This window comes from Erythranthe guttata, chromosome 14 (assembly GCF_056151865.1).
Source record: "Erythranthe guttata isolate IM_541 chromosome 14, IM_541, whole genome shotgun sequence".
Taxonomy (NCBI): Eukaryota; Viridiplantae; Streptophyta; class Magnoliopsida; order Lamiales; family Phrymaceae; genus Erythranthe; species Erythranthe guttata.
Window position 1 is genome coordinate 1,677,936 of NC_142546.1, and position 27,809 is coordinate 1,705,744.

Sequence of the window (27,809 nt, forward strand, 5' to 3'; positions counted from 1 at the left end):
TAATTACTTAATTTTGTGCTTAATCCTCAAAAGTATTAATTACTAAGCAAGTACTAATTAAAACTGCTTTGATAGTATGGCTTCATCAGCACTTCTTGAAAATGAAATTGTTCGCCCTGTTTCTAACTTCTCTCCCAGTTTATGGGGTGATCAGTTCATCAATTACACTTCTGATCTTCAGGTAATATATGTATATATATATTATATAAGTATACATGCACTCTAATTAAACATATATTATTGTCTCTAAAGTACATAAATATTGTTCATTTGTTATTAATACTTTAATTAATTAATTAACAGGTGAGAGAAGAATATTCCGAGAGGATTCAAGTGTTGAGGAATGAAGTTTGGACTATGCTGAAAGCCAAGGAGACTAAAATTCTCGACGGTCTGAATCTGATCGACACGATCGAGCGCTTAGGCATTTCGTACCACTTCGAAAACGAGATTGAAGAAAAATTGGAACAATTTTTCAATCTGAATACAAATTACGAGGACGAAACCTACGATTTGTACACCGTTTCGCTTCATTTCCGTGTTTTCAGACAGCACGGTCACCGTATATCTTCTGGTGCTTGCGTGTATTTAATTATTATACATATATATACACACATACGCGTGTTTTTTGTACGTACTCGATTTATTAATTTTTTTTTTATCAGATATATTTAGAAAATTCAAGGATGGTGAGGGGAAATTCAAAGAGGTTATCAAGAGTGATGCAAAGGGTTTGTTGAGTTTGTACGAAGCATCGTATCTTCGAGTGCACGAAGAGGATATTCTCGAAGATGCTCTTGCTTTCGCCACAAGCAACCTTAAGTCCATTGCACCAAATCTAAGCTCACCCTTAAGAGAACATGTTTTCCATGCCCTAGTTCAACCCTTGCATTTCGGGAATCCGAGAATCGAAACGCGTAATTTCATCTCTTTTTACGAACAAGATGAAAACAAAAACGAAACCCTTCTTATTTTTGCCAAATTGGACTATAATCTACTGCAGATGCTTTACAAAGACGAGCTCCGTGAAGTCTCGAGGTATATATATAATGTCGTCGAGATAAATATACATTTTTGTTTCGACGATTAAATATGTTGTTAATTATAATTGATTTATTTGGATTTAGGTGGTGGAAAGAGTTGGACCTTGTTTCGAAGCTTCCGTACGCAAGAGATCGAGTGGTCGAGTGTTACTTTTGGGCAGTGGGAGTGTACCACGAGCCTCAATACTCTCGCGCTCGAGTCATGCTCACTAAAACCATTATCATGACTTCCATAATCGACGACACTTACGATGCTTATGGTGTTATCGAAGAACTCAATATTTTCACCGACGCCATTGAAAAGTAATTATTATTTTTTTTTTAAAAACCTAAAATTTTGTCATACATGCTTATAAGTTTTTTTAATTAATATATTTTTGGTTTAATTTATTTAGGTGGGATATTAGCCAAATCGATCGACTCCCCCAATACATTAAACCGTTCTATTCGGCTCTTTTGGATCTCTACGTACAATTTGAAAAAGAACTAGAGCAAGAAAGAAGATCATATGCCATAACCTATGCCAAAGAATCTGTATGACTTAATTTTAAGCCCTAACAAAAAAAAAATCAAGATTCTTTCTCCTTGCATGTTTATATATATATATATATATGATGTACTAATTTTTGTCATATAATATATGATGTGATGTAGCTTAAGGAATTGGTGAGGAGCTACCATGTAGAAGCAAAGTGGTTCATTGAAGGATATTTGCCTCCATTCAATGAATATTTGGACAATGCTTTGATCACATGCACTTATTGTTACCACACAACCACCGCTTTGCTCGGAACAAAATCCGCAAACGAGCCCGATTTCGAATGGCTTAGTCAGAAACCTAAGATGCTTGTAGCAAGTCTCAAAATTTGTCGTCTCATTGATGATATCGCTACTTATGAGGTATACAAACGAAGCAACTTAATATAGATACCTAATACTTCAAGTTGTACTTGGAACTGTATAAGTACTGCATTCGTATTTAGCTGAATAACTGCATCTGAATTTACCTCAATTGAATATTATTTTTTCTTTGAGTTCGTAAATATATATTTGTTGTTGAGATTTCTAGGTTGAGAAGGCAAGAGGACAAATAGCTACCGGAATTGAATCCTACATGAAGGAATTTGGAGCAACTAAGGAAGAAGCAATGGACAAATTTTTCGAAATAGCAACAAATTCATGGAAAGATACGAACGAGGAGTGTTTAAAGCCGTCGTCTCACCCAAGGGATGTTTTAATGAGAATCCTTAATCTTGAAAGAATAATCGATGTCACTTACAAGAACAACGAAGATGGATACACTCAACCCGAAAAGGTCCTTAAACCTCACATCGTTGCCTTGTTCGTCGACCCCATCAAGATTTAAGTATTTTGTTATATTCAAGTTGTTTGAATAAATAATTAAGCCAGAATCAATGTGGTAATTAAGGAATATTATTACATAATAAGGCTTTTTGTCTTTAATTTGTACTTGTATTGATTGTTCTATGTATGGTGTAATGTTTCCATGGTGTTTACTATGTAATAAAAAAAAATTGCATCATTTCAATCCAAGCTAATTAGAATATTGCATCATTGAATGATCCTAATATTATCTAACTGTTCGTAATTGGATAGAGTTGTGATTAATCATAATAACTGAAAAAATCAGATAAAGATCGTAAGCATGCAAATATAAACAATTTTATTCAAATTCACGAAACTGCAATTTCGAGTTTTTATGGAGGAGAATTTGAATAAGTTTTCCACTTCTAGATTTTGTTTCGTTCGAAAGTGCTAATACCGGTCCGATCGGTACAATTTCGACCCTTGATTTATTATAAATAAAGTAGTTGGGCTAGACTTCATTTATAGATCCAACTGGGCCAAGATAGGTTTATTGGGCCTTAATAAGCATCTGCATTCCTGAGAATAAATAAGCACGACAAAAAAAAAAAGTAAAAAAAAAAGATTAGGGTAAATTACACCTGCACCTTAAGGTATGCTAAAACAACTTTTAAACCCCTGTAGAATTGGTAAATTACACTTGCATTCCTAAGATATACTAAAATAACTTTAAGGTCCCTGTGATATTGGTAATTACATCCACACCCCTAAACCAATCACCGGAGCAATATTCCTTGTCCTGGGGATCGATATGCACTGTATTTATTTCCCGCGGGGCCGTTAACATAGACTAAAATTTATAAATCTTATACAGCATAATAATGACTTAAGAAATGTTACGAGAGCCATGTCACCCCGTTGTCTCCACCACTGTCTGAAACAAAGTCCGTTAAAACCGTAACGAAATAACTTACCAAATGCATTATTTCGTTAGGGTTTCTAACAATGTTTCAGGTGTGATTGTAATTACCGATTCTACAAGGACCTTACAGCTATTTTAGCGTACCTCGTGGGTGATGTGTAATTTTTCCAAAAAATAAAAAAATAAAAAAATGGCACCACTATTTAAAATTTTGTTTTGGCAGACGTGGCAAGCAAACAGCACCATATGAACTGAATGAACATAAGAAAATCCAGGAAGGTAAGAACCTGGACATGCCCACGTCCAGGTTCATTCCATCCAAACGATCCCAATATATCCATCATTTCTTGACTGTTTCTTTTTTCTGCAACCTCAAAACCTTCTTCTCACTGTATCTGAGCTAAACCCATTTGCCATTTCTTTACAAAAATAAAAATAATAATAATAATTATATTATTTTTTTCCCTAGAGAGATTTGAATTTAGAGGGATCGATGAGGAATAATATTAATAGCTGCGGTCCAAGAAAAACAGAGAAAAATGAAACGTATCATGCGATCCATAAACTACCTCCTGGTGACAGCCCTTATGTCAGAGCCAAGTATTTCCAGGTTTTTCATTATTTTAAATATTGCATTTATTTATTTATTATTATTATGTATATATGCTGTTTCCTGCGAGTGAGATTCGTTCGTAGCTTGTAGATGTTAATGTTTGCGTTATAATATACTGTGTTCATGGTTTCTGGTCTTTAATTAGTTGGTTTGACTTTTTAAAGATTGGAATTTTGAAGTTGACTGAACAAGAATAAGGGAAAAAATTGGGTGAGATTTTTGTGTTTTTTTTAGTGCTTAATTAATCTTGTAAATGTACTTCTTGAAACCAAGCCAATTGTTTAGTTTTGTTGTTCGTGTGATATGAGTTTAGTGGAATTTTCCCTGCAAATTTATGGGGTCTTGTTTTCTCGGTTTTGAGCTCGGTTCGTTAAATAAACTATGAATTTTGGCTCGAGCTCGATTCGTGTTTGGGATCGATTAAAGCCCGACTCAATTGCTTATCAACCAAAAATTGTTCCATATAGATGTGTAGGAGTTCTTGGACTTTGTCGTTCCACATGCAGTGGTGGAGCCAACATAGGGGCAAGTGGTGGAGCCAACATAGGGGCAGGGGGGCCATGGCCCCCAACATTTCTCAAATCTCTATTAACTTATATATAAATATAATTTTTTTTTTGTGCGTACAATAGCATTAACGGCCACCCCTCATATTTGTTTTTAATGCATTCCGCTCCCTCGGGCTTAAAATCCGGGTTCCGCTAATATGATTATATTAAAACCTTATGCCAGATTTATTGTACATTAATATGTTGTCCAATAATTATTAGTGAGGCTGTAGTAGATATAATTTATGTGGGCTCTAGTTGATTTTATGCGCTACCGCAATTGGCCCCCCGAGCTCTGATTAATTATTGACTAAATTACCCTTTCGGAGTGTGAAGGGGCACCCACCTATAATATCCTGCCTTTTCACAAATGCCATTAGTTCACTTTCTTGCAATGAACAAATTTACAATTCAAATCCACCGACGCTGTATTTTACGACACTTTTTACTATTACCATTGCTGTTTTTAATTACATGTTTGTCATGTAAATGTCAAATGTTCGGTTTGTCTAATTAATCGAATTTTCTAACGTGGTAAAATCCGTATTTTGTAATAGTTGGCCGAGAAGGATCCGGAAGCCGCAATAGTCTTATTCTGGAAGGCAATAAACACGGGAGATAGAGTAGACAGTGCACTCAAAGACATGGCGGTTGTTATGAAACAACAAAATCGAGCCGAAGAAGCAATCGAAGCTATAAAATCTTTCAGAGATCGGTGCTCCAAAAATGCCCAAGAATCACTAGACAACGTGCTTATTGATTTATACAAGGTAACGACTAAATAACGTTTAAATTTTTCGTTGGTGCATATAATTATCCACTTGTGTGTTTTTTTTATCCTCGATATTTTTCGTTTGACTTTTTTTTTTTAAATATGATTTGACTTTGCAGAAATGTGGTAACATAGACGATGAAATCGAGCTGCTGAAGCAGAAGTTAAGGATTATTGGCCAAGGAGAAGCCTTTAATGGAAAACCTACAAAAACGGCTCGTTCGCATGGACGGAAATTTCAGGTTACCGTTAAGCAAGAGACATCTCGAATACTGGTAATTAGAAACCCACAATTTCGGTCTAATAATAATAATTGGGAAATTACACTTTTCGTCCCTTAAATTTACCTCGATTTCACAATTGGTCCTCCTTGTTAACAAAAATCAGATTTAGTACCCATGTTTCAATGGTTTAATACTTTTGGTCCTTTCCGTCAATTTTCCATAAATACCTTACAAAATTAAGCATGTACCCGTCACTATCAGTTGATAGACTAACGGTAAATTGACACGGTAAATTGGCAGAAATGACCAAAAATGTTAAATTCTTGAAATATGATGGACTAAATCTTTTTTTTTTTTTGTGAACAAGCCGGACTAAATATGAAATCGAGCTAAACTTGAGGGACGAAAAGTATATTTTTCCCAATAATGATTAGTTGTAGTAGAACCTCGATAAATTAATAACCTTTCTTAAATAAGAATAGTTTCATCTAAACCCGACTCGGTAAAAACTTACTAAATTATTAGTTAGATAATTTAATATTTGGCTAAATTAATAGAATTTTGATAGTACCGGCTCTATTAATTTATAGAGGTTTAACTGTATTTAAAAAAAAAAAAAATCATTTGTGTGCTTGAACAATTGTGAGTAAAGTAAAAAGTTCCTCATTATTGCAATATTATTATTGCAGGGGAATTTAGGTTGGGCGTATATGCAGCAAACGAACTATACTGCAGCAGAGGCCGTTTATCGAAAAGCACAGCAAATAGACCCAGATGCAAACAAAGCCTGCAATTTATGCACGTGCCTTGTAAAACAAGAAAGGTATACCGAAGCAAGATCGATTCTTGAAAACGTGTTGAAAGGCGAACTTCCAGGTTCCGATGATCCGAAATTGAAGAATCGTTCGGAGGAGCTTTTGAAGGAGTTGGAAAATTCGATTAAATCTTCAATATCCGATTCTTCGGCTTCTTCGGGTATAAGTTTAGAAGATGCGTTCATTGGTGGACTTGATCAGTTGATGAACAGCTGGAACCCCGTTAGATCGAAAAGACTCCCGATTTTCGAAGAAATTATATCGTACAGAGATCAATTGGCATGTTGATCTTTTTTTCCCACTCTGTTTCTTTACCGACTGACATATTTTACGTTAAAAAAAATATGATAGATTGATAAATGAAGAAAGATACAATTTTTATGAAGAATAAAGTGTTTGCTGAGGTTATTTGCAAAAAATATAGTTTATACCCCTCGAGTTTGCATTGATTTCACATCTGGTCGCCCATGTTCACAGAAAAAACATTTGGTTCCTATGTTTCAATAATTTTAACATTTAATTTTATTTTCGTCAATTTACCGTTAGCCAATTAGTTAAAATGTTGAATTTCTGAAATATGAGGGACCGAATGAGAAATTGATGCAAACTTGAGGGATGGAAATTGTATTTTTTTCCGAGATTATTTTATGTGAAAAATACAATTTTCATCCCTATAGTTTGTATTGATTTCATATTTGGTCCCCAATGTTTACAAAAAAACACATTTGGTCCCTTATGTTTTAAAAATTCAACGCTTTTAATCAATTCCGTCAATTTTCCGTTAAAACTATCAGAATGTGTGCGCATCGCTGCTTAACTAATGGACTAACAGTAAATTGATGGAAATGACCAAATATGTTGAATTATTGGAACATGAAGGACCAAATGTTTTTTTTGTGAACACGAGCGATCAAATGTGAAATCGATGCAAACTTGAGGGGTGAAAACTATAATTTCCCCCTATTTTATTCATTGAGTAAATCATCTCTAAATATGTAAAATCACAACAGAAAATACCGAGAAAATAGCTAACAACTAAATATTGACCAAATCTTTCAACACATATTACATGGAACACAAAGTTTAATATTTACTTTAGTGCCCCTTTCTTGACACACACGTGTTGTTACATATTTGTTTGAGAGAGGGTTTAATACTTAAGTAACATCTGAGGTTTTGGAGGAACAACAATATTAAAATGGCATCCGACAACAATCAAGAAAGTAGTGTTCTTAAAGAGTTGCCGAAAATTGCATGGACACGTTTGAAGTGTTGCTCGGACAAGGTTGTTAGTACGGTGATGTGTCCTGTCAGAGATGCGAAAAACCTCGGAAAACAAGATCCGAGAAGAATCACTCACTCGTGTAAAGTCGGATTGGCCGTAACCCTAGTTTCTTTGCTCTACTATTTCGATTTCTTGTACGATGGTTTCGGCGTTTCTGCAATGTGGGCTGTCATGACTGTCATTATCATCTTCGATTTTACCGTCGGTAAGAATATTTATTTGGTTCCACTCGTTTTTTCGATTCGAATCTTCTTGACTAATTAATTAGGATTTTATATAATTATTTCAGGTGCAACACTTGGAAAAGGTGTGAATAGAGGGGTTGCCACATTGATAGGAGGTGCATTAGGCCTCGCTGCGCACCGGTTAACGAGTTTTAACGGAAGAATCGTGGAATTTAGTGTGCTCGGATTTTTCATTTTCTTGATATGTAAGCAAAAGTTACTCTGATTATACAAATTTGAATCGTTCTATAAATTAATACTAGTAAAATTCTATTAATTTAAAGAAATATTAAATAATCGAACTAATAATTTAGTAGGTTTTTACTGAGTCCGGACCAGAAGAAACTATTATTTAAGCGAGATTATTAATTTATCGAGTATTATTTATTGAGGTTCTACTGTGTATATATGATTGATGATTAGTGTATATTTTCTTGGGCTTCTATTATTTTTTAATGGTGCAGCTGCTTTGGCGACATTTATTAGATTTTTTCCGAAAGTACAGGCGAGATATGATTATGGACTTTTAGTATTTATATTGTCGTTTTGTCTGATATCGGTGTCGGGCTACCGGAATGATGAGGTCATGCTGATGGCATACAGAAGGCTGTCGACAGTTATGATTGGTGGAGTTCTTACTGTGTTCATCTCCATATTTGTGTGCCCGATTTGGGCAGGTGAAGATCTTCACAATCTCACGGCTAATAACATCGAAAAGCTTGGGATTTTCATGGAAGGTATAATTTAATTAGATTGTTCAGGCAATATATATATGATGGGATATATGTGTATAATGTATGTATTGATGTGAATGTAGTTTTTTTTTTTTTTTTTGCCAAAAGGTTTCGAACGAAGATACTTTGAGACAAACAACGATAAAAAGCAAGAGAAGAAAGCGTCACCGGACGGATACATAACGGTTATTAATTCCAAAAGCACCGCTGATACATTGGTTAGTTAATACAAACTATCTACTCATGTGCAGTCTACACCTCTCTTGTGTAATTTGTAGACTATTGAACGAGAGCGAGGTTTACCCAGTGTTGGGTGTTGAAACCGGGACACAATTTTTGAATTCCACCGATTCCAATTCAAATACTGGAAACAAGAGTTTTCATTCCAATTTTTTAAAATTCCGATTTTTGATTTTTTTTACTGAATTGGAATTATTTTTTCACTTCCGAAAAGAATTGGAATTTTTCCAAGAGTACTTATTTCGATGTGATCCGATCCGTCCGATTTACATCCTTATTCAGTGCATTACGAATATAATTCTTCCTACCATGTACGATTTGATTTCCATTCTCTTTTTCTAGGTGAATGTTGCAAAATGGGAGCCTAGGCATGGTAGGTTTAAGTATTGGCATCCATGGGAACAATACCTTAAGATTGGAGCCAATACTAGAGAATGTGCATGCAAAATTGATGCATTAAATTGCTATCTCAACTCAAAGATACAGGTATATTTATATATAGGGTTTATTGCATTTAGACCTATGTATTTATTCTATTTGTAAAAAAATCTCCACATTATAAACATTAGCAAACTACCCCTAAAAAAATCGCACCATTTAGGGAATTATCATGCTAAGCAATTTTTATTTAACAGACACCGATGGAAATCCGAGAGAAGATACAAGAACCGTGCACGACAATAAGCCAACAATGCAGCCACGCTCTGAGAGAACTATCGGTCGGGATCAAGAAAATGAGTAGCCCTGCGATGCTGAGCGACCCTCATATAAAAAATGCGGAGGCTGCCGCCAAGAGTCTCGAGTCTTTGTTGCAGAACGGGAAGTGGCTTGAAATCGATTTCCGTGACATGATACCGGCGGCAGCGGTGGCTCTACTGCTCATTGAAATGGTCTCTTGCACGGCTAAGTTAGCCGACTCGGTCCACGAGCTCGCTTCCATGTCAAAATTTAGGGCTCCATATGATAATGCGGTGAAGGCTAATCAGACGTGCTTGGAGAGAGTGGTGGTAGTGACACGTGTATCGAACGATCACAAGGTTTCACTGTTGTGCTGAGGTGGAATCAATTACTGCTTATCCTCATGTGATGATGTTTTAAAAATCTTAATATATTATTTAAAAATAAAAAATAAATAGAAATAGAAACAAGAGTTAAGGCTTTTCTGGTCAGGATCTTTCTTTGTAATTGTATGGATGTCAGTTGATATTGAATTTGCTTATGAATAGGCTGCAACTTTGGAGACTTTGATATCTATAGAAGCCCTTTTACTCATTCCAGACCTTACTCTGCGACTGGTTATCATTCTGGAATGAGCGTGTTACATTTTTTAAAAATCATCCGCATTGCACTAGATTTTAATTTTCTCTAGACTAAATTTTAGAACATGGTTTTATTGGTACACGACATCTAAAATATGAGCTTTAACTTATATTTTCCAATAGATACTGGGGTTGTCTAGGGTCCGAGATACTACTCAGTCCTAATATTTAGTTTCAATTTCCGGAACAAAAATAATTGGTTTTGGATTTTTTTCGGTTCCAATTTCCGAAGTTTCGATATTTTTAAAATTTTTCGAACTTAGTTTTTAATTTTTGACAAAGATAGATTTTTCTGGAAAAGTATTTCTATTCGTCCAATTTCCACCGTCGATCAAGAAACAAGAAATATAGAAGGGTAAGATGGTCAAATCACAACCAAGAAGCTCGATTCGCTCGTCTTCTCTGCCGCCTCATCTTCGTTTTCCCGCCAATTTGTCTCGCACACTCACAGAGCAGCGCCTTCTCTCTCTCTCTCTCTCTCTCTCTCTCACACACACACACACACACTCACTTTCTAACACACATACACAGAAACACAAAATCTTCGAGAGTAGCATGGATATTCCCGATCTAGAAGAGCTTCAATGGCTGGAATCCAACGCATCAGACGATCAGTTCGACGACGATTTTGAACTTGAAACCGAAGAACCACCCCCTTCGCCCCCCTCATCCGGCAACCCTCCCGAAAGACCAACTCTCTCCCTCCCACCAAAACCCTCACCTTTCAAACCTCAACCCGGTGCCAATAAACGGGTCGGATCCGATCTCCCCAAACCCATATCATTAGATGTGGAAGACAACTACTACTACGACCTCGATGAATTTCTCCCCAAAGGAAAGAGAACCCGAATCGGACAAGTGGAAGCCCCGATGGAGAAACGGGTCGGGTCTAAATGCCCAGATGAAGTTCTATTGAATGAAAATGTGGGCCCCGCTGAGAATAATGGAGGAATTGATGATAATGACGAGGAGGAGTGGCTAAGATACTCACCCCCAAGAGATACTGTGGAAGAGATGGAGGTTGTCGAGGGCGAGAGATTTTTGTCTAGATACGCAACCGAGATAGACGGCGATTGTGTACCTGTGACGGGGTTGGATGGGGAGAGGGTGTACGCTAAGATACGCGGAGTTGATATTGACGACGAGGAGACGAAAAGGAAATCGAGTTGCAGAGGAAACTTTAATGGTAACAATTTTTCCACATTTGATGCTTAGTATGAGCTTTATGCTTTCGAATTATCATTGTTTCTTTCGATTCCTATTATACGTGTTTCCGTTTTAAGGTAGTTTCTTTCAATTAGGTGCCGAGAGTTTTGATATCCCTACTGGAGTTTCATATACTTATCGAACTATGGGGGTGTAAGAAAGAATTTGGTTGGTAATATATCATTAGATGGTCGGAAGTTTCTTCACTTGATCGGTGGCTGCCTTTGCATAGTAATACTAAACGATAATGCTATACGGAATTGTAATAGTTTCAGGCGAACATACTCTTGTCGTTGTTGTTACATTAGCTACTGAGATGGTACAATTGGGTTATTTGCATTAGTTTCTTTTGTTCTCCTGAGTTTGTCGATGTACTTTATATAAATGAAACGGAAGCACGTTGTGAGTTCTTGTTTCATTAAGGGTTAGGATATTTCATCCACGTTGCACTCCTCTTATGTTTTTTCTTATATGTTCACACGAGATTTCTACAATTATACTATGGATAAGCTTGATGAAAGGGAACTTTGCTCACATGCAGGATTGCTTGAGGAATCTGTTAGAGTTCTAATGGAAAAAGTTGAGCAAGAGGAGTTGACAAAGGTAAGTTTCGTTCTGATGCGTTTTTTTTTCTTCTTGTTCTCTCCAATTAGATAAATATTTAGTATTTAATACAAACTGATGTAGCTTACAGAAAATCTTTTCGAAGACAATCAAAAACCATCTATTCATTTGTTTACTTGTGTTTGAAATTGTTGAAATCGAAGAAGGATTATATTATTTTATAGGAATGGATAATAATTTAAGGGGCATAGTTGAAGATTCTTATTGAATGTGAAACCGTGACCAGTATGGTTTTTGTCTTGTCCAAAATGGTGTGATCTACGTTTCTTATCCTCGATAAAATAATAAGCGTTAAACATTTTAATGTTCTTTTGTGAAAGGCTTTGCAAGCGAGTGCCGAAGGTGTTCCAACTGAGGTTGTTCCTGAAAAAGCGCTAGTGACTAACGAGCAACTTTGGGTGGATAAATATGCTCCAAGTTCATTCACAGAGCTTCTTAGTGACGAGCAGACTAATCGTGAGGTTTGTTTTGCCTCGTTTTTTTTCCCTCTTGAAGAAATTACGTTGACTGTACTACTTCACGAATATATTTTCTTCTAACAGCTATTTGTCCTTCTACTTACTGCAGGTTCTCTTGTGGTTGAAACAATGGGATTCTTGTGTTTATGGATCTGAAGTTAAGAGTACGATGGACGACGTTTTGTCTGCTCTGAGACGACATTCGACGGGGTCTCAAAATTCGAAGCAATCAACCAAGAGTTATTACGGAGGAAGAAACAGAGAAACCAGATTCAGCAAAGATACACTGAGGGTTCATAACGAGGCGGATAAAGACAAAAACATTTCCCAAGGCAATGAAGAGGTATGGGACAAGGGGCAAAAAAGTTCCGGTCCTCCGGAACAGAAGGTCAGTTGATATCCTCCTACTTTGTCCTTTTAGGCCTCGTTTGGTTGGAGAGATTAACCATGATTAACTAAATAATTGGACTTTGTTTGATGTTTGGTATCCCTAATAACTTGCCGGGTCGACCTGCAATTATTATGTTATCATGGCTTATCCCGCCTTCTAGGCATGTTTTTTTATTGGATCATCAGAGGTCCAATTATATAATTTGGTTTCATTAGATTATTTAATCTTATCCTGGCAACCAAACGAGGCCTAACATTACTGTGGCATCGTACGTCTTTTAACTTTTCAATTTTCGACTTCTTCACTTCATGTGTTGAAAAGCTGAAATTTTGCGTTTTAATTTTCATGATTGTAGTATACTAATATGTTGCTGTATTCATGTTTTGCTTAGATGCCACGTGTCGAATACGAGTACACCCAGATTTTAGTCATCTATTTTTAGTGCTTGGTTGTCCTCGTTCGTCTGTTTTTTTAGTTTCCCTGTTTGTTCTGTGTTTCTTTGCTATCTATTTTATCCTTGTTATATATTGGTTTTGTCTTTTTGATGCACATATTGTTACTAGTTTTCTTCACTATGTCAATGAACTGCCCCATATTTAGAAGTACTTGCCACATGGAGTAGTTTAATTTCTATTTGAAATTCCACGTAAAGTAGAACCTCGATAAATTAATACTCGATAAATTAATAACCTCGATTAAATAATAGTTTCTCTCGGTCCCGACTCAGTGAAAACGTGTTAAATTATTAACTCGATAATTTAATAATTCGCTAAATTAATAGAATTTCCCTAGTCCCGACTGTATTAATTTATAGAGGTTTAACCGTATATCTTTGTGTATGTATATGAATGTTAACAACTTAAAGTTGATTATTCGTCGCAGATTCTGTTACTTTGCGGTTCACCTGGGCTCGGGAAGACAACACTTGCACATGTAGCTGCTAGGCATTGTGGGTACCGTGTCGTCGAGGTACTATAATTTTTAACACTTACATTTTTTTTTTCGTGCCCATCTCTTGAATGTGAAATCAGTTTGTTGTACTTACAAAATATCTTTTCCAAATTACGGTGAATGTACACTGAATGATTATATTTCCATTCTGATCACGAAGAAACTTACCATCCATCAATTTGTCCGCATATCTCATTATATTTTAGATATTCGTTTTGCTACCTGTAGCGTATAAGCTGCTGACTTGGCTTTGTTATCCGGAACTTTAGTGTATCAAGTGTAGTGTGATAGAAATCTTCGAAAGCCGTCCGTTAGAAATTTTTGAAAATTTTGTCCAATAAGCAAGGCTTTTCTTTTCCACTAACTGGCAGTTATTTCTTCGACAGATTAATGCAAGTGACGACCGCTCAGCATCAACGATTGAAGCTAAAATCCTAGATGTGGTTCAGATGAATTCGGTTATTGCCGATTCAAAGCCAAAATGCTTGGTTCGTCTCAATGCGTAATTGTTTATATAATTGAAATCTCTCCATTTTTTCATACTGTGCTCATCTGACGCAAAATTGGGGTCTTCTGAAGGTTATTGACGAGATCGATGGGTCCCTAGGAGATGGGAAGGGTGCCGTGGAGATCATTCTTCGATTGGTACGTACCGTAATCTTCGAGTTATTTCTCGCTGCTTATTTCTTGTATATTTTTGTGGACTGATGTTTATTTATTTTCTTATGATATTTGCCTTCGGTGTAAGAATCGTGTGTTCAGCAATTTTTGTATGACATTTTTTAATTTTTCGTATGTAGGTTTCTGCTGAAAGAAAAAGTAATACTGGCAAAGAAAACGCATCTCAAGAAGCGCATTCTGGTCAGAAGAGTTCTGGAAAGAAGCAAAAGAAACATTTGTTGAGGCCCGTAAGTATGACTTTATATTCATATTGTCGGTTATATTACATACATTTAAAAGCCTCTTACACCTTCACTGTGTGTCATATACGCAGGTGATATGTATTTGTAATGATTTATACGCACCAGCACTAAGACCATTGCGTCAGGTGGCCAAGTAAGTTCTTGGACTTAATATTAAGATCATGCCCGAAAATATAAATTGCTCTTGTTGTCAATCGATATTGAAATACGACTTTTTTTTTTCCATTGCAGGGTTCACATTTTCATCCAACCAACTGTTTGTCGTGTTGTAAATAGGTAATTCTTTTTAGTTTGACGACCTGTTTGTTTTTATTATTTTTTGCGTTATTTGCAGGACAAGTAACATTTGTTTAGAAAACTGTTTTGTTAAGCCGATTGATTCCATATCGAAGATGTAGTAGTAAAGTCATTAATTACTGATGCGTCCCTCTACTTTCTAAGCTGACCACATAACTGTGAAATGATAGGTTGAAGTATATATGTAATAAGGAAGGAGTGAAAACGAGTTCCATCGCTCTTACTGCACTTGCAGAATATACTGGTTAGTCATGATATCTCCCGATCGATGATTGTAAATCTGAAATAAAATTTAAAAAAAAATTCAACTTCACTCGTCTGTGATTAAATGTGTTCTGATTGTTACGTTTCCTCAGAATGCGATATAAGATCGTGCTTGAACACCCTTCAGTTCCTCAACAAGAAGAAGCAAGTCCTCAATGTGGTATGGATTCAACCATCTCTCTCTCTCTCTCTCTCTCTCTCTCTCTCTCTCTCTCTCTCTCTCTCTCTCTCTCTCTCTCTCTCTCTCTCTCTTTCTCTCTCTCTCTCTCTCATGCTCATTTAATTCTTGATTGCAGATATATTTACGTTAAAAGCAGTATTTTTTTGTCAACTTTGTTGAGACAATTTTTCCTTTTTTATTTAAGTTGGAGATAAGTGCACAAGTGGTTGGTCGGAAGGATTCATCAAAAACTGCTTTCGATGTATGGAAAGAGGTAAGTTCAATAAATGGTTTCACATTTCCGAAAATCTCACGGCCTTGTGCTTCACTTATCATCCTCACTCGCCTATTTTCTTCTTCTTTTTACAAAGATATTCCAAAAGAGAAAGGGCAAACGGGACAGAAAATCTAATAATTCTAGCAGCAGCAACTCCAAGGACTTTGAATTTCTCTACTCTGTGATATCTAACCGGTAAGTAGGAATTTTTTTTCTTAATTTTTTATATTAATCTTCAATTAGTCCAATTCGAAGATTACGTCTTGTTTTCTTTACCATCCCAGCGGCGACTATGACTTAATAATGGATGGGATTCACGAAAATATTTTGCAGCTCAATTATGTTGATCCCATGATGCAAAAGACCGTAAGTCTCGTGACTTTTAAACTTTTAGGCCCCGTTTGGTTGCCAAGATAAGCCATGATTAACTAAATAGTTGGACTTAATTTGATCTTTGGTATCCCAAATAAATTGCCGGGTCGACCCGCCAAAATTATATAATCATGGCTTATCTTGACTTATCTTGCCTTCTAATGAGTTTTTGTTTTGGACGTCGCAAGCTCCAATAAAATAATTGGGTTTCATTACATTATTTAATCTTATTTTGGCTAATCTTATTTTGCCAACCAAACGGGGCCTTAGTACTTAGTTCAATTGAACTTGTTACTCACCTCGTTAAGGAATTTTTTAACCAATCGTCTCTTTTAGGTAAAATGTCTGGATAATCTGCTAATTTCTGACATTACTCATCGATACGTAATGCGTACACAACGAATGGCTCTTCAAGGTAATGAATGCGCTTCTAGTCGTCGGCAAATGTCGAATCCCCTTAAATCTCGTTAATTTGGTTCTAAGTTTGCTTTTTGAATTGCTTTCCGCAGTTTATCAGCCTCCAATTGCAATATGCATACACGGTCTCGTAGCTCAACTCGAGAGAAAAGATATTGAATGGCCAAAGTCTTTCTACAGGTACAATATTACCTCCGGTTCTTCGTTTTTCCCCACTGTTTTCTTGTACCTTTGCGTAATGTCAAAATTATTTTCGACAGACAGCGAACGCTTTTGGCTGAAAGGGCAGACATGTTCCAAACATGGCACAACAGAATATCGCCGCATATTTCGAGGCATTTGTCTACCAAATCATTTGTGGAAGACTCGATTTCCCCGATGCTGCATATTTTGTCACCACCTACCCTAAGACCGGTAATTTATGTGTGAAAATAAAAAAAAACTGATGAGCAAAATAACTGCAAGTTATTGTCACGTAATCAAGCTTATATGCTTGGTTTTTGGCAGTTTATTAATAATTTATTTATTTATAAGTGCATTCTTTATATGCAGGTGGCGTTGCATTTGCTTTCGGACAAAGAGAAGAATGAACTGGGGCAGTTAGTAAAGAACATGGTCTCGTATGCTATAACATTCAAGAACGTAAAATCTGATCGCTCCGTTACTTTCAGACATGAAGATTCTTCAGATGCAACCACACTTTCGCTCGACCCGCCCCTCAGTGAATTTATACAGTTCAAGGTTAGTATATGTCAATCATGCAAATAATGCTGTATGTAATTTACGAAAACACTCGGTATTGTTCTTTGAAACCATCACCTTTATTTATTTTGTCTCTCTCGCAGGCTTACAATTCATGTCACGTTAATCTTGCGTCAGCGGTGAAGCAGGTCCTGGTTCACGAGGTAAGTGATAGAAACCATGTTGTGCTACACAGATTATTTTCGTCGCATTTTTTTATACTTAGCTCAAAGCATTCCTGAATGAATTAGTGGAATCTCTATATCGCAATTTAGATAACTGCGGTGAAATTATATAGTATAATTTGAAATAACTTGCAGGTGGAAAAGCAAAAGATTATGCAAAGTAGCCTCTCCAAATTTACCCAACTGCACACGGACGAACACGATGCCTTGACAAGGAGTAACACCGAAAGTCGACTGCCGTTCAAATCTACTAACACAAATGGATCTGCCGAGACGAAAATACAGAAATCAGGACTCTCTCTCTCATCCAAATCTGCTATCGATGAAGTAAAATCGGTTCAAAGGACAAAAAAACATTCTGGTGTCCAGACTGATTACTTTGCTCGGTATTTAAGCCTTTGCTCTCATTCCTTTTATGAATTATAATATTGCTTCCAGTTTCTTTTTGTAATACAAAAGATAATTACAGTTAAACCTCTTTAAATTAATACAGTCGGGGTTAAAAAAATTCTATTAGTTTAGCGAAATATTAAATTATCGAACTAATAATTTAATACGTTTTTACCGAGTTGGAACCAGAAGAAAGTATTATTTCAGCGAGGTTATTAATTTTATGGAGGTTCCACTGTACGATGAACTAATTCATGATATGTTTTTTCGATACTACTATTTTTAAAAGGAATCTTATGATATTTTTGTGTATGTTGACCAGGTTCAAAAAGGTCAATAAAGAAGGTTCTCAAATTACGAACAAGGTTGCGCAGAAGTCTTGTATAGCGCAGAGAGATTCGCACCCTTTGCTGTTCAAGTTTAACGAGGTACGAAATAAATGCTAATACCTTTCGCGCCATCAAATCGAACTCAAGGACGAAATATCCACTAATATTTTGACTGCCGACATGATTCTGACATGTTTTCGTTTATCTTGGTGTACGTAGGGCTTTACAAATGCAGTCAAGAGACCAGTACGCGTACGCGAATTCCTTCTATGATCTAATAATACAGCTTACTCCAAACATTGTATTGCATATAGTTTAGCTTTTCTTTCAATAGTATCAAGTGTTTTCTTCTTTTGCCCATACAGTATCAAGTGTTATGCAGTACAAGTTACTGGATAGTCGAACAAAATCACAAATAAATTGTATATTATTGATAAGGAACGTCAAATCGAATTCGAATTGCAAAATAACTATTTAATTCAGAAAAGAGTTATTGATGGGCATTGGTGGAGATACCGAAATAAATTATGGAAAAATAAGGGTTTTCGACGAACTCAAATTGTATTTGAGTACGAAACGAATTCTATCTCAAGTGAAACGGCGCAAGGAACAAAACTCATGAGCAAAGCTTATGAATCACGTCAAATTTCAGCAATCCAACGTCGTTTAGACTCCTAAAAGTTCGTTTTTGCTATTTTGGGCAAGTTTTAGAAAATTAATATCAAATCATAGAAAAATCTGATTAGGATTCCGTAAATTGGGTTGTTCCCACGAGACGAGACTCTAACTTGTTTTTGCCGTTTTTGGTAATTTTTAGTATTTTCTTAGTTTAATTAGGGTTTTCAGTTTTTAGTATAAATAGTTGCATTAGGACTTTATTTTGAGAAGAATTTCGAATTTTAATAAAATCTTTAGAGTTTTCTTTATTTTCTGGTGGATCCAGAGTTTTCGGTGGATTCCAAATGTTATTTTGTTATATAGGATTAAAACGGTAAATTAACAAAAATGACTAACAATAGTTGAAACATTAGGGACCAAATGTGTTTTTTGTAAATACGAAACTGGTGCAAATTTGAGGGACCTGAAAACGAGATTTCCAGGGCCAACACGGCAATTTAAATCCTACCTACTCAAATTAATTAAAGGCAGCGAATATTTGCAAGACGAAAATTACTAAGTGCAAGACCTTACTTCATGCAAGACCAAAATATAAATAATTTTACTAAGATCAAGACTATAAATTACAAATATAACCCCAATAATAATTTAGATATTATTAATTTAAATTAAGCTAATTGCTATTGCAAGACAAAAAAAATATACAAAAAAAAGAATAAAAAAAAAAGGAAAAAAGAGAGGGAACTCACTCCCCCAACAAAACACCAACATCTTCTTCTTCACCCTCATTTTACACATTTTTTTCCACAAAAAAATCTTCCATATTCTCCAAAACCCTTATCACATAAAACCCTCAAATCTTACTAAAACTTGAAAAGAAGGACATTATGGATACACAAGACATAAATATGGAGGATTCTAAGGTCGAAGAACACAAAGAGGTAAGAAATATTGTACTTTGTGATCGTTTTTCTCGTTTTTCGCACCTCATTTCACGCACAAAAAATTCGACATGTACAGGTCGAAATATCCGGTTAATATCGACACAGTAGTGTCGAAAATTGCAACATAATTCGACACTCCTTAACTGTCGAATTATATTGAAATTTTCGACATTCTGGTAGCGAATATTTCGACGCTGGTGTGTCGAAATTTTTCCAAAAAATCGACAAGTACAGGTCGTTTTTCGTAAAATCGCAACTCCTTCAACAATAGTGCTACAATCGAACCCCAGAATCATCAACTATATGTTCTAAAATAACTTGAATTCATTATTCTAACAATAAAATCATGTTTATCACACTTATTCCTCAAGAAAAAGTTAATTCAAAAAGTAATTTCCTTACTTGCTTTTCGTGAGATGTTGTGGCGGGGTTGGGGCAACAACGGACTTCAACGGCGACGGGGAGGTGGTGGACTTCAACGGCGACGGCGACGACGACGGGGCGACGGGGCGACGGTTGAGTGCTGCAATTGATTTGTTTGTTTTCTTCTTTCCTTCTTCCCTCCTCGTTTTTCAATTCTCAATTCAATTTCTTTTTCCTTTCTTTTTTTATTAATTTTTCTTTTTTTAAATTGAGGAAATTAATAAAATAATTTTTATTTTGTTTGTATTTTATTAAGATTATTATAGTCTTTTTATACTGAATTTAATAAAAAAAATTAAATTGGTCTTGCCCTAAGTAATTTTCGTCTTGCAAATAGTCGCTGCCTTAATTAAAACATGTCTTCTCGGCCATTCATCAACACAGCTATTTAAATCCCACGCAAATTAGAACACCTCTTCCATATATAAATCAACAACGTAACAAACAAACAATCCCACAAACTCGGAAGAAAAAAGATCGGAAGAAAAAAGAAAAGGAAAAAAGAAAAAACCATATATGGATGCAAAACAAGAAAAACCAGTTGATCTTCCAGCGGACATGATAGAATTTATCCTGTCGAAATTACCGGTTAAGTCTCTTCTTCGATTCAAATCAGTTTGCAAGTCATGGAATACGATAATCTCCGATCCCGTATTCGTCCGAAACCATCGGCACCTATCCATGTTTTCCAACGTCCAAAATCTCTTCCTAGCCAAGATTTCACTCGGCTACCACAACTTCTTCTCTCTTGTCAAATTGGAAGGCCGAAAGTTTATAACCGTCGAGAAAATCAAAGGCCCGGATCAATGGAACACGATCCTCTGCGTTTGTGACGGCGTTCTTCTCTTATCCGACTTCTGGTACAGGAATTTCACCTTGTGGAATCCATCAAAAAGAACCGAGACGAAATTCTCTTCCCCGATTGAATTTGAGTCTCGTTTGAACTTTGGACTTTGTCACAATCCGATCACCGGCGATTTTAAGGCTGTTATCGTATACAGAAGCCACTACCTCGTTTTTTCAACCAGGGATAAAGATATCGTCAATGTAAGAGAATTCGACGATCAAACTACGCATGGTTCTTCGGAATTGATGAATTTTTGTGGAGTATGTGCTGATGGGGTTGTTTATTGGGCCATGCAGCGGGATAATTGTACGGAAATAGTATATTTTGATCCGAGAGACGACGAGTTTAGGGTTTTGGAGAAGCCGGAGTATTTAAAAGACGACGATAGATCGTTTCATTTGACTATTTGGAAGGGTTTCTTGTGCTTGTATCGAAACGGGGAGGACGAAACTAGGGTTGAGATCTGGGCAAAGGAAAAAGGGTGTGGCAATAGTACTAATAATTGGATGAATGTGATAACCATTGAGAATGTGGAGACGCCGATTAGTTGCTTTAAGCCGCAGTGTTTTGTGGAGAATAAGGTTTTGATTGTGTCGAAGCGTTCGATGTCGCTCTACAGTCCTTGGGCGAAGACGTTTGAACTAGTCGACGACGCGGATTTAGCTTGCGTTGATGTAATGGTTCCGTTTCCGGAGAGTATCTAAGTATGTATTCTTAATCTATATATTTGAAATTTACTTTCTTGATTTCGTTACGTTTTAGTTAAGTTCCTTTTCATATGTTAAGTTCACCAAAGCCATATATATATATACGGAAAACTTTCAGTTTTCATCGCTCAAGTTTGTATTGATTTCACATATGGTTGATTACCTTATAGTTACAAAAAACACATTTGGTCTCTCGTGTTTCAATAATTCAACACTTTTGGTCATATCCGTCAAGTCCATCAGTTAAGGCATTGACGGACACACGCTTGATTCCGTCAAAACTAACGGAAAATTGACGGAAATGACTGCAAAGGTTGAATTTTTGAAACATGAGGGATCAAATGTGTTTTTTGCGATCTTGAGGGGATCAAATGTGAAATAGGTGCAAATTTAAGGGACAAAAACAGTATTTTCCCCCCATATATATATATATATATATACACACACACACACACACACACACACACACACACACACACACACACACACACACACACACACACACACAATAGAGGAAACGGATTCGGGGAAACGAAATATCCAAAAAATGGGGAATGAGAGTTTGGGGAAAACATGTAAATATTAAAAGTATAAGGATATATTTATAAATATTCTATATAAACATATATAAGTTCTTATTTTATTTATACATAAATTCTTTTTTATATATTTTCATACAAGCAACAAAAATATTTGAAAATTTCCTATTCAAACATTTTTCTAACTTTTAAAAATTGCTAAATGACCCATAAGGTGTCCATTAGGTGTCTTTGTCGGGCACAAAATATGTTTGAAACACGGAAACATTAAGACATTGAAGTGTCGGTACTACATAACTCTGAACCATTACTTACTCCAAAAGATTATAAGATTATTTGTTGTACACGTCAGTTTTCTATGGGCAACAAATGGTTTTCTTGCGGAGAGCACTCTCTTTAAATTTTAATAAATAACATAAGGGAAAATACATTTTTCGTCCTATAAGTTTACCCTAATTTCATATTTGGTCCTCATTGTTCATAATGAAACAAAATTCGTCCCTTATGTTTCAAACTTTTAATTTTTAGTTATTTCCGTCAATTTTCCGTTAGCACTAATGGAGTCAAGCATGTTTCCATTACTGTATTATCTCAAGGACTAATGGTAAATTAACGGAAAATACCAAAATGGTTAAATTGTTGAAACACGAGCACTAAATTAAATCTATTTTTCTTAACTTGAGGGGCCAAATATGAAATAGAGATAAATTTGAGGGACGAATTTTTTTTTTTCAATACATAATGAAAACTATATTACGTTGAAACCAATTGATTGAAATAAGTTACAAAATAGACCACATGATACATTCTTTTTTGGGTAAATTACAAACACCCCCTGAGGTATGGTCAAATTACAAAAACACCCCTCTTGTTTGGATAATTACAACCACCCCTCAACTCTTCAAATTTAGTGGAATCTTCGAGATTATATGAAATATTATCACTTTTGTACCCGTTTTATACCATTCAAACTCTACATTATGAAGTAAGATGATCATAATATGTGATTTTTAGCTTGTGTATATCAGTTTGTACGTAGTGCATCGAAAACTGTATTTTTACACAAAATGAATACAAACTAGAGAACATTCCACGAAATCTAGATGATTATATTGAATTTGGCACAATAAGGGTGGAGGTGTAAGAAAAAAATCATAGTTGAGGGGGTAGATGTAATTATCCAAACAAGAGGGGGGTTTTGTAATTTGACCATACCTCAGGGGGGTGTTTGTAATTTACCCTTCTTTTTTAAACACACAACCCTTTAAATGTTATTAGCATTTAATAACATTTATTAGTTTGGGGAAAATTACAGTTTATATCCGTAAACTTTACCACTAAAATGATTTATGTCGTCCTCAAATATTTCAATCCACGAAATATGTCATTTAACTTGCCACATAGATCTCTTTATGTTCTGCCGTTAACTCCGGCAGCTAACTTCGACGAAAATAGCACGTGTGGCTCACGTGACGTCTATGTGGCCGTTAAATGTGATGTGTAATAATATATTGAATATTAAATGTTGACATTGCACACGAATATACTAATTCCCTCTAACTCACTCTCCCAAATTACCAATTCACAGTTTCATTCCCATAAACCCTAATTTTCCACACTTCACAATTTTAATCTCCTCAACCCACTCCCAAATTTCCAATCCAATCCGCATTCTTGGTCGAACCCATACCAAACTCGAAGTCATAAGCCCATAAAAAAATCCAAACATTCTCACATTTGAAGAGTTTTACCCTTCTAAGACGCCGCGCTGCTTTGGGTGATTTATGGAGAAGAAAATGTGAAGAAGGAGTGAATCCGGCCTTCAGTGGACTCCAAACTACAGTAAGTATCCTTAACTTTATAGCTATGTTGTTAAATTACGTGAAAATGTGATTTTTGTTTTGTCTAATTTTTGTTTTTTGCTTTTTTTTTTTGTTTTTATTTTATTTTATTTCTTTTCCGATTTTTTAGCTTCCTCAAACACCTAAATAATAAGCTTTAACTACGCGGACATTCAAAAACTTGAGAAGACGATTCTGCTATTTTCGAATTTCACCTCAATTGAAGGATTCGAAATGGAATTTTAGAGGTTGGATTTACGGGTTCATTGGGGATATGGTGAATTAGGGATTTTAGAATAGAAATAGGGGAAGAGATTTTATGTGTCGCTCCACATCACGTTTCATCGGCCAAGTAGACACTGGGTGTTGTCCAGCTCGACATTTAACGACCTCATAGACGTCACGTGAGCCACACGTGTTATTTCCGTCGAAGTTAGCTGCCGGCGTTAACGGCAGAACATAAACTGATCAAAATTGGCAAGTTAAAGGACATATTTCGTGGATTGAAATATTTAAGGACATAAATCATTTTAGTGGTAAAGTCGAGGGACATAAACTGTAATTTTCTCACTAGTTTGTAACAAGATTTGAACTGAATTTTGTTAAATTATTTAACGAGAACTAAATAGTACGTATATATGGAAAAATACAGTTTTCATCCCAAAAGTTTGCACCGATTTCACACTTGCTCCCTCATATTCACACCAAACTACATTTGGTCCATCATATTTGAAAAATTCGTCACTTTCCATCCTTATGGTTAATTTTCCTTGAGTAACAACGGAACGAAGCGTGTGTATATGACTGCTTTAACTGACGAACTAACGGTAAATTAGCCGAAATGACAAAAAATGTTAAATTATAGAAACATGAGGGACCAAATATAAAAGGGAAAAATACAGTTTCCTCAAGTTTGCACGGATTTTACATTTGATTCCCATGTTCAAAAGAAAAAGATTTAGTCCCTTATGTTTCAAAAAATTAGCACTTTTAGTCATTTTCATCAAATTTCCGTTAAAACTAACGGAATCAAGCGTGTTGTCATGGCTCGCCAGTTTTGGCACAACCCTTTGTCAGATTCCCTTGGGTTGAGGGGGTTAAAGAGTCTAAGACTAAACCCAAATAGGGTTAGGCCCAAAATGGCACAAATGTAAATAGGCCCTTGTATATATTCTCGGAGGATTTTAGAAAACTTTCTAGAACCCTCCCCTTGTAGATATTTTGTAGGAATTATTTGGAGTGTTCTAGTGAACAACTCCTAGCACTTAGATCAAGTAGATCTCCACCTCCATTAATAAGGTGGCCTAGTATAAATAGGAGTAGAGATTCATTTGTAAATCCAAGACATTCAAGCAATACAGTACTTTCCTACAAAACTCTATTATCTTCTTAAGTTCTTTGTTCGTTTTCTATCATTTAGCTTTCGCAACACTTTCGGGGAGGCTGACTTAACTATGACGAGGGACGGAAAAGAGTTAAGGCCGCACAGTTCGTTGTTAAGGGAACAAGTCCGTTCCCATATTCGTCCGTACGCATCTCCAAGTATCTAAAACTTCAAGCTCGCACAATCTTTTTCTACGCAAGTTGTTACATTCCGAAGAGACGTTTTCTTGGGTTAAACTAGAGGACCGGAAACTCCAAACTGTACAAGTAATGAAAGTTATAGCTGGAGAGTTTACGATGTTTGCACGTTTGCGATGGGGTGCTGCTTTTATTCGACCTCTGTGACATTTGCACGTTTGCGATGGGGTGCTGCTTTTATTCGACCTCTGCGACAAACTCTTCGTGTTCTTGAATCTGTCAGACTCGAGCACATATGTCGAAACTACTACTTAGTTAACCTACAATTTAGGAGTTTCGGTAAACCAAAAATAATTTGTTTAGTTAATTTTTTTTTTATGGGTAAATAGCATTAAACCACCTAAACTTTTTAAGTTTTTGCGGATCACCACCTGAACAATTTTTTTTGCACGAGTTCACCTATACTCAATTACTTGTGCCACTTTACCCTTTTTTGCCTATTTTCAGGTCAAAATGACCGGTTCTCAACCCATGTGCGTTGCACATGACAAATCCAAGGCTATTGACGTCTTTTCCATTTTAAAATGGAATAAATGTTAATTTTTATTAATTTATTTTATTTTATTTTTCTTTTTTGAAATGGAATTTTCTTAAATAGAATAATTAAAAAAAGAAAAAGAAAAAGTAAAACGTCATCTTGTTCCCAGCAACTCTGCCTTGATTTTGAACCCATGGCCCGAAAACTCCGAACAAACCACCACTGACATAAATACTTTCTCGCCTCTGCAATTTCAAGGATTACCACTGCCGTCGCACCAATCTCACCACCCACCGCCCACCTGCGCACACCCGATCTCACGGCCGAGCGCCGCACACCTCCGCCGCGGCATGGGACGGCCTCAATTGTGAGAATCTCATCTAATCATCCATTCGTTGGAAGAAGATCTAGTCCATTCGGAGGAAGATATCGAGAGAAAATAGTGTTCATATAACCTGAATTGGGGAAAGGGGGAAATTAAATGAACATTTTTGACCTAATTTTAGGTCCAATTTCAGTCAAGATAGCGGCGGATCTGAAGAAGATGTGGTGATGGTGGTGAGCTTCGTTGTTGTGCAAGAGGGCAGAGCTGGTTCCTCGTGGTGAGCGGCTGCAACATGAGAGAAATGGTTGATGAAAGTTGTGAGTTAGATGAGTAGGGTGGGGGTGGTTGGATATGATATGCCGCCGCCAACGCTGTTGTCCTTGATGAGTTTATGAGGAGGAGCTATGTGAAATTAGGGCTGTAAATGGCGGCGTTTTTGTTCTGATGACGGTGATGATTAGGGAAAATAAAATTGCAGCAGTAGTATCTATGGTGGATCAGAATCTTCTGCTGGTGAACAAGGCGAAGCCCTTTGTTGTTTTTTTTTTTTTTCTTTCTTTTTTTTTTTTAACTTTTTAATTATTCTATTTAACATTTATTCAATTTTAAAAATGGAAAAGACGTCAATAGCCTTGGATTTGTCATGTGCGACGCACATGGGTTGAGAACCGGTCATTTTGACCTGCAAAAAGGCAAAAAATGGCAAAGTGGCACAATTAATTGAGTATAGGTGAAGTTGTGCAAAAAAAAATTGTTCAGGTGGTGATCCGCAAAATCTTAAAAAGTTTAGGTGGTTTAATGCTATTTACCCTTTTTTTATTATTAAAAATTTAAAGAGAGTTTCTAATTATAAAAATAATTTGTTTAGTTAATTTCTTTTTTTATTATTAAAAATTTAATTATATGTAGTATATTTTAAATTTCTAATTATTTTCAAGCCTAAAAAAGATTTAAATTTCAATTGTCCCCAAAATAGGGTTTAGATTTAAATTTCAATTGTCCCCAAAATAGGGTTTTTCGTTACTTGCTAACGGGCATGTAACGACGGGTACCGAAAGTGTTTAACATTGAACCTTGAAGGTTTGAACCTTGAAGGTGAACTTTGTTCGCTTTGGAACAAGCGAGACCAAAAGTGGAATCGAACCAAACATAAGGGACCAAAAGTATAATTCTCCCTAAGATAATAGTCAAAGTTATAATCTTTTCTAGCCCAAAATAATTTTAAATTTCAATTTTGGGCCCAAAATAGTGTTTTCCGTTAGATGTAAAGGAGGGGACTAAATATGTTTAAAATTGAACTTTTGATGTGTACTTGGGAACAACAGGGATCAAAAGAGCGAAACATGAGGGGCGAAAATACAAGGGGGTCATGCACAAAGTTCAAACCACAGGGGGAGTAAGTGCAATTTACACAGAAAAATATGTAAAAAGTATTCGAAATATGCACAATAGAATC

General features: G+C 35.9%; 5 protein-coding genes across 5 annotated transcripts; all 5 read left to right on the plus strand.

Moving 5' to 3' along the window:
- Positions 1 to 2,586, plus strand: LOC105963096 (germacrene A synthase). The gene is made up of 7 exons (XM_012987465.2): positions 1 to 181; positions 304 to 574; positions 666 to 1,038; positions 1,128 to 1,346; positions 1,439 to 1,577; positions 1,698 to 1,943; positions 2,113 to 2,586. The coding sequence occupies exons 1-7, from the start codon at positions 77 to 79 to the stop codon at positions 2,407 to 2,409; spliced, it is 1,650 nt and encodes a 549-aa protein (XP_012842919.2). The 5' UTR covers positions 1 to 76; the 3' UTR covers positions 2,410 to 2,586.
- A 939-nt stretch (positions 2,587 to 3,525) lies between these two features.
- LOC105963097 (Tetratricopeptide repeat (TPR)-like superfamily protein) lies at positions 3,526 to 6,682 on the plus strand. The gene is made up of 4 exons (XM_012987466.2): positions 3,526 to 3,901; positions 5,010 to 5,222; positions 5,344 to 5,499; positions 6,138 to 6,682. Exons 1-4 carry the CDS (start codon positions 3,785 to 3,787, stop codon positions 6,549 to 6,551), a joined length of 900 nt encoding a protein of 299 aa, XP_012842920.2. The 5' UTR covers positions 3,526 to 3,784; the 3' UTR covers positions 6,552 to 6,682.
- A 721-nt stretch (positions 6,683 to 7,403) lies between these two features.
- Positions 7,404 to 10,048, plus strand: LOC105963099 (aluminum-activated malate transporter 2). The gene is made up of 6 exons (XM_012987467.2): positions 7,404 to 7,753; positions 7,838 to 7,978; positions 8,237 to 8,509; positions 8,615 to 8,724; positions 9,089 to 9,232; positions 9,382 to 10,048. The coding sequence occupies exons 1-6, from the start codon at positions 7,462 to 7,464 to the stop codon at positions 9,799 to 9,801; spliced, it is 1,380 nt and encodes a 459-aa protein (XP_012842921.2). The 5' UTR covers positions 7,404 to 7,461; the 3' UTR covers positions 9,802 to 10,048.
- A 354-nt stretch (positions 10,049 to 10,402) lies between these two features.
- Positions 10,403 to 18,547, plus strand: CTF18 (P-loop containing nucleoside triphosphate hydrolases superfamily protein). The gene is made up of 23 exons (XM_012987468.2): positions 10,403 to 11,251; positions 11,813 to 11,874; positions 12,216 to 12,356; positions 12,463 to 12,741; positions 13,627 to 13,713; positions 14,082 to 14,183; positions 14,275 to 14,340; positions 14,496 to 14,603; positions 14,690 to 14,751; positions 14,850 to 14,894; positions 15,086 to 15,159; positions 15,272 to 15,339; positions 15,545 to 15,613; positions 15,711 to 15,811; positions 15,901 to 15,982; positions 16,325 to 16,403; positions 16,498 to 16,585; positions 16,666 to 16,819; positions 16,958 to 17,146; positions 17,251 to 17,310; positions 17,467 to 17,717; positions 18,044 to 18,149; positions 18,270 to 18,547. The coding sequence occupies exons 1-23, from the start codon at positions 10,426 to 10,428 to the stop codon at positions 18,321 to 18,323; spliced, it is 3,153 nt and encodes a 1,050-aa protein (XP_012842922.2). The 5' UTR covers positions 10,403 to 10,425; the 3' UTR covers positions 18,324 to 18,547.
- Positions 18,548 to 20,480: 1,933 nt separating this feature from the next.
- On the plus strand, positions 20,481 to 21,625 carry LOC105963361 (putative F-box protein At1g47390). The gene has a single exon (XM_012987752.2). The coding sequence runs from the start codon at positions 20,552 to 20,554 to the stop codon at positions 21,584 to 21,586; it is 1,035 nt and encodes a 344-aa protein (XP_012843206.2). The 5' UTR covers positions 20,481 to 20,551; the 3' UTR covers positions 21,587 to 21,625.
- Positions 21,626 to 27,809: the final 6,184 nt, after the last annotated feature.

Excerpts from the sequence above, each read along its gene's own strand:
- LOC105963096 (XM_012987465.2), top strand. The coding sequence starts at position 77 with ATGGCTTCATCAGCACTTCTTGAAAATGAAATTGTTCGCCCTGTTTCT. Across the intron at positions 1,039-1,127 it reads GAGCTCCGTGAAGTCTCGAG|GTGGTGGAAAGAGTTGGACC; the intron begins GTATATATATAA and ends ATTTGGATTTAG. Across the intron at positions 1,578-1,697 it reads TAACCTATGCCAAAGAATCT|CTTAAGGAATTGGTGAGGAG; the intron begins GTATGACTTAAT and ends GATGTGATGTAG.
- LOC105963097 (XM_012987466.2), top strand. The coding sequence starts at position 3,785 with ATGAGGAATAATATTAATAGCTGCGGTCCAAGAAAAACAGAGAAAAAT. Across the intron at positions 5,223-5,343 it reads TGCTTATTGATTTATACAAG|AAATGTGGTAACATAGACGA; the intron begins GTAACGACTAAA and ends TTGACTTTGCAG. Across the intron at positions 5,500-6,137 it reads AAGAGACATCTCGAATACTG|GGGAATTTAGGTTGGGCGTA; the intron begins GTAATTAGAAAC and ends TTATTATTGCAG.
- LOC105963099 (XM_012987467.2), top strand. The coding sequence starts at position 7,462 with ATGGCATCCGACAACAATCAAGAAAGTAGTGTTCTTAAAGAGTTGCCG. Across the intron at positions 7,979-8,236 it reads ATTTTTCATTTTCTTGATAT|CTGCTTTGGCGACATTTATT; the intron begins GTAAGCAAAAGT and ends TTAATGGTGCAG. Across the intron at positions 8,510-8,614 it reads GCTTGGGATTTTCATGGAAG|GTTTCGAACGAAGATACTTT; the intron begins GTATAATTTAAT and ends TTTTGCCAAAAG.
- CTF18 (XM_012987468.2), top strand. The coding sequence starts at position 10,426 with ATGGTCAAATCACAACCAAGAAGCTCGATTCGCTCGTCTTCTCTGCCG. Across the intron at positions 15,614-15,710 it reads CTTTCGATGTATGGAAAGAG|ATATTCCAAAAGAGAAAGGG; the intron begins GTAAGTTCAATA and ends CTTTTTACAAAG. Across the intron at positions 16,586-16,665 it reads TGGCCAAAGTCTTTCTACAG|ACAGCGAACGCTTTTGGCTG; the intron begins GTACAATATTAC and ends TATTTTCGACAG.
- LOC105963361 (XM_012987752.2), top strand. The coding sequence starts at position 20,552 with ATGGATGCAAAACAAGAAAAACCAGTTGATCTTCCAGCGGACATGATA.